Below are 13,475 nucleotides of genomic sequence, written 5' to 3' on the forward strand. Positions count from 1 at the left end.
TTTATTGTGTGTACTTACTGGATAATGTTGACTCTCGTGGAACTAGAGTCTATTTAATCTATTTAATAGACAAACGTGTCCAAAATTGTCAGCATGTAAATTAATTAAATGAGTTTTGCGATATCAAATGACTAATGTTATTTGACTGCATGGATGTATGGATGTATCTTTCTGGTAGTAGCTCCTACAAATACATTGGTCAGAAACATCAGTGTAAATTTTACAGTATTTAATCAATACCTCAAAAGATGAACAGAACATGAATGTAGCAGTATTTCAACTGAATGTTTGTGCCATTACAACATAGAGCACAGTGTACATCGTCCACACATTTAACATGTTTAAATGTAGCAGACAGTTGGCTGGCGACAAGTTCAGGGTGGACCCCCGCCTTTCACCCAAAGTCAGCTGGGATGGACTCCAGCTCACATACAACGCTAATGAGGATAAAGCAGTCTAGCAAATGGATGGAGTCAATGTAGCAGACTATGAAAACTGACATGGTGTTGAGATTTACCCAAACAAATACAACAAACATTAAGTCTCCATTCACTTCATGCACAGTGTCCAGACATGTCACCGATGACTGAAAACCAACTGGAAGCTCAGTGGGTGGTGTCACACTTGGCGTCTGTCACATAAACACAGCAAAAAAGACTGGTGATGTGTTTGAAAGGGCAGATGACTACAATGGATAGAGACTGAGGAGCTGTCACCACTAAATAGAATGAACGGGATATATTCTATTTCTGAGTCATACACTGTGGAGTGGTGTTTGTTTGATGGGAAGTTTGTATTCCGCTCTTTCACCATGCAAGCTTCTTCCTCTCAGTCCTGCAAAAGTTTGCGTTTGACAGTGGAACTCTCAGACGAGAGGTGTACAAACAGAGCACCGGCAGCAGTGCGAGCCCGCAGTTCGTACATGTCATAGTCGTGAGCCCACTCCACATTTCCCCAACACTGAATCTGTGAGGGAAGAGGAAGAAGGTTGATTAGTTTAGTCCGCAAAAAGAACACAGCAATAGCGCTGTTGTAATACTTTGCAGTGCAAATTATAGGCCCCACAGATCAGGGAACACTTTCCACCAGAGAATATATGCAAGTCCTAATGTTTAATAAAACCATATGCAGAATATCTTTGTAAGACAAGAACTGACCTTAATGAGATATCCAATTGTAAAACAAACAAACAAAAAAAAAACAAGTGCTTTGCAGTATCGATGTCAAATGTCATAAAACGATAACTTCAAATGTAAATCATTTTGATAGCTTCCCCAAAAATGTATTAAAAGTTTAAAAAAAATGTATGAAAAGTAATTTGATATGCTTTCTTTACAGTCAAATAAGCATAACAAAGAATGGAACTGTGTGAACAAGGCAACGTCAGATAAAGTGTGTCATGCATTGATAAGGTCAGAAGGCACTGATAGCCAATTTCTAGTGCATTGTGACCAATTACATAAGCAGATGATTCAACACTAGAACAGTATGGAAACTGCCTTTAGATAGGTAATAATGATCACTTTTGGTATTAATGTAACAGTGATTCCCAAACAGGGTATGGCACCCTACTGTGCCGCGGGAAATTATTCAACTTCACCAAAATTTTTTGAAAATTACTATTTATGAATTTCAAATATATCTTTGTTATGGTAATATATCATGAGATTATAATTTTTCTTATGTAAAATGGGTGCCTAGGCTCAATAAAGGTTGAGAAACACTGAACAATATGTTTATTATTTGGAGTATACAGTATTGCAGTGTTGAAGAAGTGGACTGCATCATACTGTGAGAGCTGTTGCTAATATACAGTATTGATCATTTCAAACCTCTGCAAACTACAATAATACATCCATCCATCCATTTTCTGAGCCGCTTCTCCTCACTAGGGTCGCGGGGGTGCTGGAGCCTATCCCAGCTTTCATCGGGCAGGAGGCGGGGTACACCCTGAACTGGTTGCCAGCCAATCGCAGGGCACATAGGAACAAACAACCATTCGCACTAACAGTCATGCCTACGGGCAATTTAGAGTCTCCAATTCATGCATGTTTTTTGGGATGTGGGAGGAAACCGGAGAGCCCGGAGAAAACCCACGCAGGCACGGGGAGAACATGCAAACTCCACACAGGCGGGGCCGGGGATTGAACCCGGGTCCTCAGAACTGTGAGGCTGACGCTCTAACCAGTCGGCCACCGCCACAATAATACATATTTTTTAAATTAAATACCTCTCTGGGAGTGTCAGTTAAACAGGGGCATTATCCATCCATCCATCCATTTTCTGAGCCGCTTCTCCTCACTAGGGTCGCGGGCGTGCTGAAGCCTATCCCAGCTATCATCGGGCAGGAGGCGGGGTACACCCTTAACTGGTTGCCAGCCAATCGCAGGGCACATACAAACAAACAACCATTCTCACTCACATTCACACCTACGGGCAATTTAGAGTCTCCAATTAATGCATGTTTTTGGGATGTGGGAGGAAACCGGAGTGCCCGGAGAAAACCCACCCAGGCACGGGGAGAACATGCAAACTCCACACAGGCGGGACCGGGGATTGAACCCGGGGCCTCAGAACTGTGAGGCTGATGCTCTAACCAGTCAGCCACCGTGCCCAGGGGCATTATGATTATGCTTTATTATGTGTAGTTGACACAGCTTTTTTTTTTTTTTTTTGTCCTGCTATAATGCACCAGAAAAAAAAAAAAGTAAAAAGCAAGGCTCCGCAAGCCCCCGCCTGCATGTGTTATCTGTTCCTCAGTGTCGTGCGGAATAAAAGATGTGTAAAGTTGAATTTCTCCTAGAGGGAATTTAATTGGTACAATATATTTTAAAAAAAACTTCTTGTGCAGGATTATCTTCAATCGAAGATGGATTTAAAGCTTAAGGTAAAAAAATGTAAATAAAAAAAATACATCCAGCCTGTTTCTCCTACCTGGTATTCCTCCTCCAGCCTGGAGAGCAGCACAGCCTGCTCCACACTCAGATGTCTGTCAATCATCCCAAGTGATAACACAACAGACTTCAGCTGGGTGATCACATATTCAAGTCCTGCACAGAAGAAAACAGATTATTATAGCGCTCTACTCCTGTAACATAACATCCATCCATCCATTTTCTGAGCCGCTTATCCTCACAAGGGTCGCGGGAGTGCTGGAGCCTATCCCAGCTATCTTCGGGCAGGAGGCGGGGTACACCCTGAACTGGTCGCCAGCCAATCGCAGGGCACACATAACCAAACAACCATTCACGCTCACATTCACACCTACGGGCAATTTAGAGTCTTCAATAAACCTACCATGCATGTTTTTGGGATGTGGGAGGAAACTGGAGTGCCTGGAGAAAACCCACCCAGGCACGGGGAGAACCATGCAAACTCTACACAGGCGGGGCCGGGATTTGAAACGCTCAAACCAGTTGTCCACCGTGCCACATAACATAACATAATCATTAACAAGTAATTTGAGTCAAACTATTAAACCTCACGTTAGTAATTTGACAATAGCATTTCTTCTTACAAAATAAACAAATTCAAGCATTCACTTGTTTGCAAATGCATTACCTGTCAAAGACCAGAAGTTGTATGATTTAAGATGCTGACAGAACGTGTCTTTGGTTGCCTGAGGGATGTCAGGGCCCATAATACTGGATGAGGAACCAATAGTGACGTTGTATCTGAAATTGACATGTAACTCACTAAACATCTGGAACGTCATTTACTGCATTCATGTCTAGGTCCACTCACAAGCCACTTAATAGGTACAACTTCACAATTTAATGGGATCCACCATCAGAAACATTCAATTATGGTCACCTTAAAGAGCTAAATGTGAGGAACAAAATAGTGTACAACACTGCAAATTACATATGCAATGGCAAACCTTTTACAACTATCCCACTCTGGGAGGGTCAATCAAGATGGAGCATTATAATCTTTGTAAAATAGCCATGTATTGCAATGGACCTCTTCAGAGTTTGCCTCTGTACTTAATGTTGTTGTGCCCGGTGAGTGCATGCGTTTTAACCATGATTACCTATTCTCAATCCAGTGCAGTACAGGGTCCCACTCATTTTTCTGTAGATCAACCAAACCATCGGGCTCCTCCACTCTGTAACTACAACAAACATTAACTTTACGCTTGAATTGCTCCTTCGGTGTGTCTTTCAATAATGATTTTTTTATCATCACTACCAGTACTGATATAATTACAGTACTTTCAATCTACATTACAAATGTATAAAAGTTGAAATAGTGTGTCTAAGTCACATACCAAACAGTGTCTGTCTCCAGAAACTTTAAAGCACCGCTGATCATTTGGTCCTTGTTCCGTTGTGTAGGATTGTCCAGGGCAGTGTTGCAAAGTGTAGTCTCCAAAAAGAATAACAGTACAGTCAGTTGGGATAATTGTTTTAATTTTGAGAGGATAAAACTACGAACGTTGTGGCTTGTGACTGTACAGATTTTTTCTAAATATAACACACCCATATGAATGACACTTGCCTTAAATGTCAGGCGACAAGGCTTACCAGGTGCATTGTGTAAAACTTGAGTGTATCCCTTTGAGCATCCCACTCAGTTGCCACGGCGATGGCAAGGGCTTCATTTGGCACTGTGAACAGATTCCCTCCAGGAGTTTTCAGCTTCCTTCGATCTAGGTTTATCTCAAATAAACCTCCTAAAACAGACAATTAAACAACATATTATCTTTTGCAGTAACAAATGAGGACAACCGCTATAAAAAAAATAATGGATGGAAGTAACAACATCACACACAGAAAATGGGAACATTAGTAATTCCCGTTATGAATACAATTAAAATCAAACCATACTTATGAATCTGATCATACTGTATGTTTTGAGAACATAAGTGATGTGCACATACCTTCACCTTGGGATATACTGACGTCCTGATAAAATCTTTTCCTCTCTGGAAGCAGATAAGAATATGTTTTGTTGAGTATTCCCAGTGGAGATGAAGAAAATTATCAGCTATTGCCTTACCCGTTGCGGCTGATGATGAGTATTTCAAGGAATATTTGAAGTGCTGAGGATTTGGGTGTATTTTACACGGCGAGAGGACATTTCCGAATAACATGTGGAGTCTTGCAAGGCTTCTAAACATTGCACTAATGAAGTGAAATTGCTATGTTTACGGAAAGCTAAGTTAGCTAAAGAGTATTAACACACTCGGTTGTTCTTAGATAACGAGATGGCACATTTTTACGTGTGTACTTAGGATCATTTACATCGCATGTTCACGGCAGTAGTTAAATGATTACCGGGGTAATAATTTTACCTACTGAGAGGATTTTTCATTTCAGTTGGAGCTCCAGCGTTCAAAAGGACGCGTGTGACCTTCTGCGTCTGTCAGGCAGCAGAGTAGTGAAAATGTTCACGAGTAGGGAAATGTAGTTTTCTACATAGCTGTTTGCACGCTTTCACAACATGAAAAAACTACAATCTAAAACCGTGACGCTTACCGCCAACTGAACCAATACGAATATAGGATCTAAGCACGTCGAATGGGTTTAGCCAATGATAGGTGCGAATGCTTTGCCTTCGTCGTTGTGTCGAAGTCCACTTACTTTCCTGGGAGCTCGGTCCCTGGCAAACTACAGTATTCCGGTTTCAAGGGGCTTTTGTAGGCTGGAGGACAGCTTCAGCTCCCCCCCCAACGCTTCTTTGTGGACGCCGGCATCACACCGACGGCTATTGACCAGTGTCGGTGCCCACCCAGCGAAGCAGGAGCCATGCCTGTCCCCGCTGGATACATTAGCGACTCCCAGTGCGCGGCCCTCGCATCCTCGGCCTCGCTTGTCCCTCCGCCCCCGATCAACACCTGGCAACCCGGTGTTGTCACCTCGCTGTTGTATAGCGGCTCCAAATTCAGGGGCCACCAAAAGAGCAAAGGGAATTCGTACGACGTGGAAGTTGTTTTACAGGTGGGCATTTGAAACGAAAATTGTCACGTCAAAGGTGAACTGCGAGGGGCATGGGTGAGCTGTCAAACGGGGCTGTGATGATTGACAGATGGAGAATCAATGAGCATCGGCCTAACCTCGCCAAGCTAGCAATCGATTAGCACCGCCTCATGCCACACTAGCAACCATTATTACAATTAGTACTCCAATAATGACTCATTTCATTCACGAATACAACTGTTTCTTTAGCGTCTGCAGATACCATTCGGATGAATTCCTCTTGTACACAATTGCATGTTTTGTCATATTCGAAATTGCGTCATATTAACTGGCTAATTCTGCTTTGAAACTGATTTCACCATGCTCATGTTTGTTTGGTTTCCCTCTCAAGCACGTCACCATGGCGGACTCTTACCTCTGTGGTTACCTGAAAATAAAAGGACTAACGGAGGTGAGCGGGGCTATTATCACTATCAGATAGAGCTATCTTAATTCATCAATAATTTGTTATTGGAGATTTTGCTCACTAGGTATTGACACGTCCTTACGTAAATTACATTCATCAACAGTCTGCTACATTTCGCAGCAACTTCCCCCCCAGAAAATACCACTTTTCCCACATTGGTACATTTTCCACACACACAAAAACGCCGTTCAGAGATGGAACATCAACAAAAAAAGTGCTCCATCCTTCCCATTCAGAATTCTTATTCAGAACCTCGTAGGAACTACTTTCCACATTCCATCAATTCCCCACATTACCCAAATTCCACACATTTCACCATGGAATTCCCCAGTTGAAAGATATTTTACCCCCTTCCAGACTTCTCCACTAAACCGCTGTTGTATTGGCTTGTGCAGGTGTACCGAACGTTATCGCCGCCTACTGTCTACTGCTGCGTCATCCTCCTGCTAGTTTTTAATTTTAGAATAAAAATGGGCCACCTCTAAAATCAAAAGAGCACACTACGCTGTACGTGAAGAGGACGACTCATGTAGGTTAGTTTAAAAATGAAAAACTAAGTGTCTGTTGTGGCAGGAATATCCAACTCTAACAACGTTCTTCGCTGGAGAGATTATTAGCAGAAAACGGCCATTTCTCACCCGGAAGTGGGATGCAGATGAGGATGTGGATCGTAAACATTGGGTAATTGTATGAAGAGAGAAGCTGTTGGAGGTTTTACATTAAGCAGGTTTATTCTGAAATGATCCTTTTGTTCGTGTTTGTCACCAGGGCAAGTTCCAGGCCTTCTACCAGTATGCAAAGACGTTCAACTCGGATGATTTTGACTATGAGGATCTTAAAAATTCAGACTATATTTTCATGAGGTGGAAGGTAAGGCATCATTTTATTGCCTTAACTTGACGTCGTACTGTTAGTAATGTCAGGCGTTATTGTGTATCACTAGGAGCAGTTTCTGGTCCCGGACCACACAATCAAAGACATCAGTGGCGCTTCCTTTGCAGGATTTTACTACATTTGCTTCCAGAAATCCACAGCAACGATCGAGGGCTACTACTACCACAGGAGTTCTGAATGGTAACCACAACGCAACCATTATTCCTTTTTTAGTTGTTGTCAGCATGACAGAGACACTTTTATTTCAGTTGACTTGCTTTAATATGTTTCACATGATCTGTCAACATGACGTTTAATGAGTAAGTGCAGGCGTATTTAATTTACTGTTAATATTCAAGCTCTCCGATTACATGGAAACTGATGCCAGCTCGCTTTTCTTTATATTAATGCGATGTCATTCTTGCTTCCTTCTGCGTGAAATCAAATATCAACAATTTCCCTTTCACATTGGAAAGCACCACCCATGTGAGCTTGCACAGGTGGAATATTAAATGTTTTTCCTCCAAAGTGGGGAATCATTAACAGCCCCCCAATGTTTGCTGCTGTCATACAGTAACAAGAAATAATCCTTTTCATATTGGCATGTTTGTTCTGCGTGGCTTTAGCTAGAATTCACCACGCCAATCGGCATGCCAGTTCACATTGAAATAACACACTGTGCACCTAAGTAGTATACAGCAGTATTAATAGTATGTGGTTTACTGGCATCATGCAAAATGTGTCCATGCACCATGAGCAAGCTTTTTAATGTCATAGCCTCATATTCCTGCATCCCACCATATTTTTAAGATTGCTTTTTCAGTTTTTCACATTCAGTTTCTGTTGTATTGCCAACCACTCAATAGACTGCAGTCTCGAGCGCCATCATTTTAAGTATTGCAGCCCAACAAAGGGGTTTATGTACAGTTTGACAGTGGGGAGTAGAAACTTACTGGGACTTATTCCCATGTTGCGTTTTTAAACCTGTAATATTAAACGCCCGTTTTAGTTTATAGCAAGGGTTGGCAAACCTTTGTGCCTCAGGGCCACATTTGATTTTTAGAATGGACAGGTGGGTTAGGTTATTTGTAATTTACTGATATATTTGAATGCATAAATGTTAAATGTACATGTAAAATTTTGTTTTAAAAATATTTTGGATTTTATTAAAATAAATAAATCAACTAATGAGATAATTAAATTTTAAAAAATGAATAAATAAAATTTAATTAACCAATTTTAAAACAATAGCTAAATTAATGCAAATATGATAGCCTTCTTAATCACGTAAATGTTTGGTGCGCCAGATTATAGAAGCGAGCGGGGCATATGTGGCCTACTTTGCCCACCCCCTGGTTTATAGCATAATTCTGTCTTTTCATGTGATAATATTTTTAATATGTACAGGCCTCAACTGTAACTTTTGAAAAGTAAGATTTTTCTCCATTTCCTAGTGAACAAAAAACACTTTTAGGAACGTGTGTAGTCATCAATGCAACATTGCAACATAAATAAATGTTATTTTATTTTTTTAAATAATGGTGTGATGGTGGTCAGCACGTCTGCCTCACAGTTAGGAGATCCAGCTTCAAAACTGTGCGTGGCGTTTGTATGTTCCCCATGCTTGCGTGGGTTTTCTCCAAATACGACGGTTTCTTCCCACATCCTACAAACATGCATGTTAGGTTAATTGAAGACTAAACTGCCAATAGCTTTGCATGTTCTAGTGAATAGTTGTCTGTTTATACAGTATGTGCCCTGCTATTGACTGGCAAGCAGTCCGGGAGGTACCCTGCCTCTTACCAACGTTATCAAAGCGAATCCACAAATGCCGACCTGTGATTATGCAGGAGCTCAATGTACTCATTTATTTTGGGTATTACGTATATGCTATATTTCCTCATATGTGACTGTTTATTGTAATTTGAATTATGTTGTATCACCTCACTCAGGTACCAGTCTCTAAACCTCACCCACGTCCCCGAGCACAGTGCCGCCATCTATGAGTTCCGGTGACCCCGGCTGGCATCGTGGATCTTGTGTTTGATGGACTTGAGGCGAAGCAGAGGTCTGCAGATGCTAATGAGACTAGGAAAAAACAGTGTGGGATTTTTTTTTTTTTTAGAAGACATGTCAAAAGAACGTGCTTGTCAGTTGGACGGACAGAGTATGGACCAGTGGATGCGAGAGGACATTTGAATGTATGTGTATTGGATGAGGTTTAAAAAAAGAAAAGGAAATGCAGTTGTGCTCCCTGGCTGGAGCATGTAAAGTCAGAACCAGCATCAGAGCCCAGGTGTGGTTTTCACCCGTCTTATGTTTAAATGTCTGGCTTTTGTTTTGTAATACTTGGCACACTTCGAGACACTTTATAAGATAAGTTGGAACCTTCGCTTTCTAGAAGCCAAGTGCTGATCGACATTTGACTAGGGTCGGACAAGGATTCCCACGGGCGGTCTGCTTGGATCAACAAGAAGCAAGAAATAACCGGGGCTCTTCAGGTTTTAGAAAGGGAGCTTTAATCAGCCCATAAGCTTGACATGACAGTATATACAGTATTTGGTTAAAGCTGGTTCTTTGTTTGCCTGCCAAGAGGATATTTTTGTGATTCTATCCGAAAAGATGGACACTTTGCGGCACTTTTATGGCCCCCACGTGGGTGACAACACAAAACAAACAACCCCTTCTTCCCCTCGTGTTCGCAGATATGCTTTTTCGTCACAAGTGGTTGCCGTGGATGTTGTTCTATTGTTACATTTGCACAAAGATGAATTACAATACTAATGCTCACATGCCCCCGGTACACAAGCTCAAAGCTATATGGAGAAAAAGCTTTTAAAAACATTTTAAAGCGTTTGACTGTTTGGAATGTTGAGAGACAAATCAATCACATTTAAGTATTATAACAGAGTATTTTTTAGCCAGCTTGCTCTGCACTCTGCATTAAACAAAGAGCTTTTTATGTCCCTTTTAATTTATAGACTCCCTCCAATCCTTCCAATGACGTCTCTTTGACTATGCAATCTGTTCAATATAGCACTCTCCAAACAGCAAGCCTCCATTTCAGAGATTTTTTTCTATCTGTGGAGTATATGAAAGAAAAAAAAACTCTTATCTTCATTTAAAGGAAATATTTTTGTTAAAATTCCCTCTGAAGTCCCAAATCATGTTCCCTCGTCATGTGACTGTGCCATGTTTTTAAAGTTTATCAGAGTTGTACTATAACAGATCAAGATGTGCGTTTGCTTGAGATTGAGCCGGAGTTGGAGTGAACTGTGGATTTGAAAAAGAGAAATCGTGTCAAAACAAACCTGCGGTCTGTGGTTTTGCAGCCTTTTAAAACATTTGCTTCCCTCTAGTGGCTGAAAATGGTTCATGCTAATTTTATGCCTTTAAAGTTGCATCAGAGTAGTGCTGTCAATGAAGGCCATCACCTGGAACGAAAATAGGTTGTTTGTAAGGTCACAGTGCACTTCTATTTTTTTATTCACAGACATGTAGACAATATAGAATACATATGTACCTAATTTTTCAAAAATTAAAACGTCTGTTAATAAAAACAAAAAATACCAGTGCACCGTGACTTTGTGAGCACCCTACAGCAAAAGAGTCTTCTGTTAATAAAAATTCCTACAACAATGAGTATGGATCAGGTAATAAATGACTACTTGACCTAGTCATGTAAGCCGAACTGATGAAGTGACTAGCATCTCATTTAATTTTTTCATTTCATCTCATTTTCATCTCATCTCATCTCATTTCATCTCATGACATAAAAATTTCATTTTAACACATTGTAATCATGTGAAACCGATGTACATGTTCAAATTAAGTAAATTCAAAGGACTTTTTTGTGTGGGGGTTGGCATTGGGTCCCTGCAGCCCCCACTGGGTGGCCAGTTGTTGGGGTGCCTCGGTGGGGCCGGCGGACCGCCCTGGGACGTGTCCCGTCCACCGGTCTGCTCATGGGTGGACCCCTGGGCTTCATCCCGCCCCTCGATTGATTGGGTGGGGTCCTCAGCCTCCGCGGTGCGGCCACAGCAATTACAGGACACTTGTGTCAAGTCTTTGTTCATGTAAAACGGTGTCAATTCACTTGCATGTATCCGCAGGCACACACCCCTCGGACTCTTTCGCTGGGTGTGGGGCCACTCACTCACTGCAACAAATAACTCATGAATATGCAAATCGCTTGTGTATCCCCTCACTTCTACTCTCGTCCTGTAGACTTTTATAATTTACATAATTAATCCCACCACACTTCAGTTGTACAGCCAGGTTCATGACCCTTGTCCTGGTTGTTTCTTCTCCTGTCCTTGTCCTGTTCTATCTTGTCCTGTCCTTCCCTCGCAGGGTGTAGCACTACAGCCACATGCAACACTCATATTTAATGGTTCATTGTTGTAGATAATGTAATGATTTACTTCTCTCATCCTGTTTACAATTAGTGCTTTGTCTTTGTTTCTCTCTCCCATCTAGAAACTTTGTTCTGTTCAACTGATCAAGTCTGATTCTCAATAAACCTCAATTATAATACTAAGAAACCACAGTGGAAGCTTAAAAACTCCACTGTGACACAGTAAAACTGTTCCGGCATAAAAGGGACACAGATTTTCCATGCTGCTTGACCTAACAGCCGAACAGGACAAAAAAAAAAAATATATATATATATATATCAGAGCCATTTCCCCCAATGGTGCAACGATGCGTGGTGTGGTTGTGTTCACTGTAAATTATGGTGGTGGGAATGTCTGTAGTGGGAACTATCAGATAGACATTGGGAAACTACCTTTCAGGTATGAACTGTCAAATCTTGCCATCTATACACCATAATTATAATTGTGTAGCAGACAGTGTACAACCAGCAAATGTCCTGTCTAGCCAAGCAATCTATAACGTTGTTACCTAACACTTAAATAGATCAGCGAACTTAACCCTTTGTGGCCATGTAATGAAAATTAACATTATTAAATGTTTTCTATTTCGCCCTTGAAAATAAGATTTTTTTATATACTTATAAAACCAAACACAGTGAGGACAAACATTGTTAAATTGATCAACACAAATGGGCTGCAAAGTAAGCCAAGTAGGACACCGCATTACTTTGAAAGCATTAGAAAATGAATCCGTCATTTCGCTGCTGCTTGTGGTGCTCATGGTCTCTGGTGAGCTGCAATTAATTCCAGTTTACATTGGAGGAGAATTGGTGTACATCCAGGACTGCCCAGTGAATTACAGGGCACATATAGACAACTATTCACTCGCACGTTTAAATGTATTGGCAATTTAGAGTCATCATTGAAATAGACATGCATGTTTTTGGCATGTGCAAGGAGTACAGGCAGAACATACAGACTCCACAGAGGAAGGCCCGAGCTGAGAGTCAAACCCGAAACCTGAGAACTGTGAGACTGACATGATAACTGTATTACAGAATTAGGTACACTTACACAATCGGATTAAACTACACGATAGCACAAACTGAGATATGTTTGTTATTCCAGTACTATCCAGCCATCCCTCCATCCATCCATTTTCTATACTGCTTATCCTCAACAAGGTCACAGGTGCGCTGAAGCTTATTCCAGCTGACTTCAGGTGAGAGGCAGGGTACAGCCTTGACTGGTTGCCAGCCAATCACAGGGGACATATAGACAAATATAGACAAACAATGTCAGTCTTTTTTGCGGTATTAATTTCCACTACGTAAAAGATGGAGACTCACACAACGTCAAAACCAACATCACTGATAAAGTGCATTAATCTGCCTTTATAAATTTGCTCAGTTTTGACCGACATTGGCATGTTTTGAGTATTGCCGTTTTGGAGAATCAATGGAGACAACCTGTCTGTGGTTATTTTTTATGTTGTATTGAAGTATTTGATATGTATTATTATTATTATTAGTAGTAGTAGTAGTAGTAGTGGTAGTAGTATTCCTGATTATATCACATTACTATCTCAACTATTTACAGATTTTTCTTGTGTTTGTGTGAATTTGTTCATGACGTTTGATGTTGATCTAAAAGTTGAATAACAACAGAAAGTCCCTGCAGGCAATTAGTAGAAAAAAGTAGAAAAATGGTGTCTTTGATTGACTGTACTTTTCGTCATGGGTCAAAACGTAGCGAACAGAGATAAATGCATGTTTACAATTAAACGTCAGACAGAATCTGTTTGTTGGCGGCAGAGCAAACAAAAATGGGCAGGGAACC

At 41.0% G+C, this 13,475-nt stretch overlaps 2 protein-coding genes across 3 annotated transcripts; one reads left to right on the top strand and one right to left on the bottom strand.

Moving 5' to 3' along the window:
• Window positions 1-246: 246 nt before the first annotated feature.
• atpaf2 (ATP synthase mitochondrial F1 complex assembly factor 2) lies at window positions 247-5,364 on the bottom strand. 2 transcript variants are annotated; one of them, XM_061706230.1, is made up of 8 exons: window positions 5,002-5,364; window positions 4,883-4,927; window positions 4,527-4,675; window positions 4,271-4,368; window positions 4,034-4,114; window positions 3,562-3,674; window positions 2,935-3,050; window positions 247-966 (listed from the first exon to the last, which is right to left on the bottom strand). In XM_061706230.1, the coding sequence occupies exons 1-8, from the start codon at window positions 5,120-5,122 to the stop codon at window positions 829-831; spliced, it is 861 nt and encodes a 286-aa protein (XP_061562214.1). In that variant the 5' UTR covers window positions 5,123-5,364; the 3' UTR covers window positions 247-828. The 2 variants fall into 2 exon arrangements, with proteins under 2 accessions (XP_061562214.1, XP_061562215.1); XM_061706231.1 differs by having other exon boundaries at window positions 5,301-5,363.
• A 211-nt stretch (window positions 5,365-5,575) lies between these two features.
• LOC133418283 (glucose-induced degradation protein 4 homolog) lies at window positions 5,576-11,124 on the top strand. The gene is made up of 6 exons (XM_061706818.1): window positions 5,576-5,942; window positions 6,313-6,372; window positions 6,961-7,068; window positions 7,156-7,257; window positions 7,331-7,461; window positions 9,213-11,124. Exons 1-6 carry the CDS (start codon window positions 5,751-5,753, stop codon window positions 9,274-9,276), a joined length of 657 nt encoding a protein of 218 aa, XP_061562802.1. The 5' UTR covers window positions 5,576-5,750; the 3' UTR covers window positions 9,277-11,124.
• Window positions 11,125-13,475: the final 2,351 nt, after the last annotated feature.

The sequence above is a fragment of the Phycodurus eques genome, chromosome 19, assembly GCF_024500275.1.
Source record: "Phycodurus eques isolate BA_2022a chromosome 19, UOR_Pequ_1.1, whole genome shotgun sequence".
Taxonomy (NCBI): domain Eukaryota; kingdom Metazoa; phylum Chordata; class Actinopteri; order Syngnathiformes; family Syngnathidae; genus Phycodurus; species Phycodurus eques.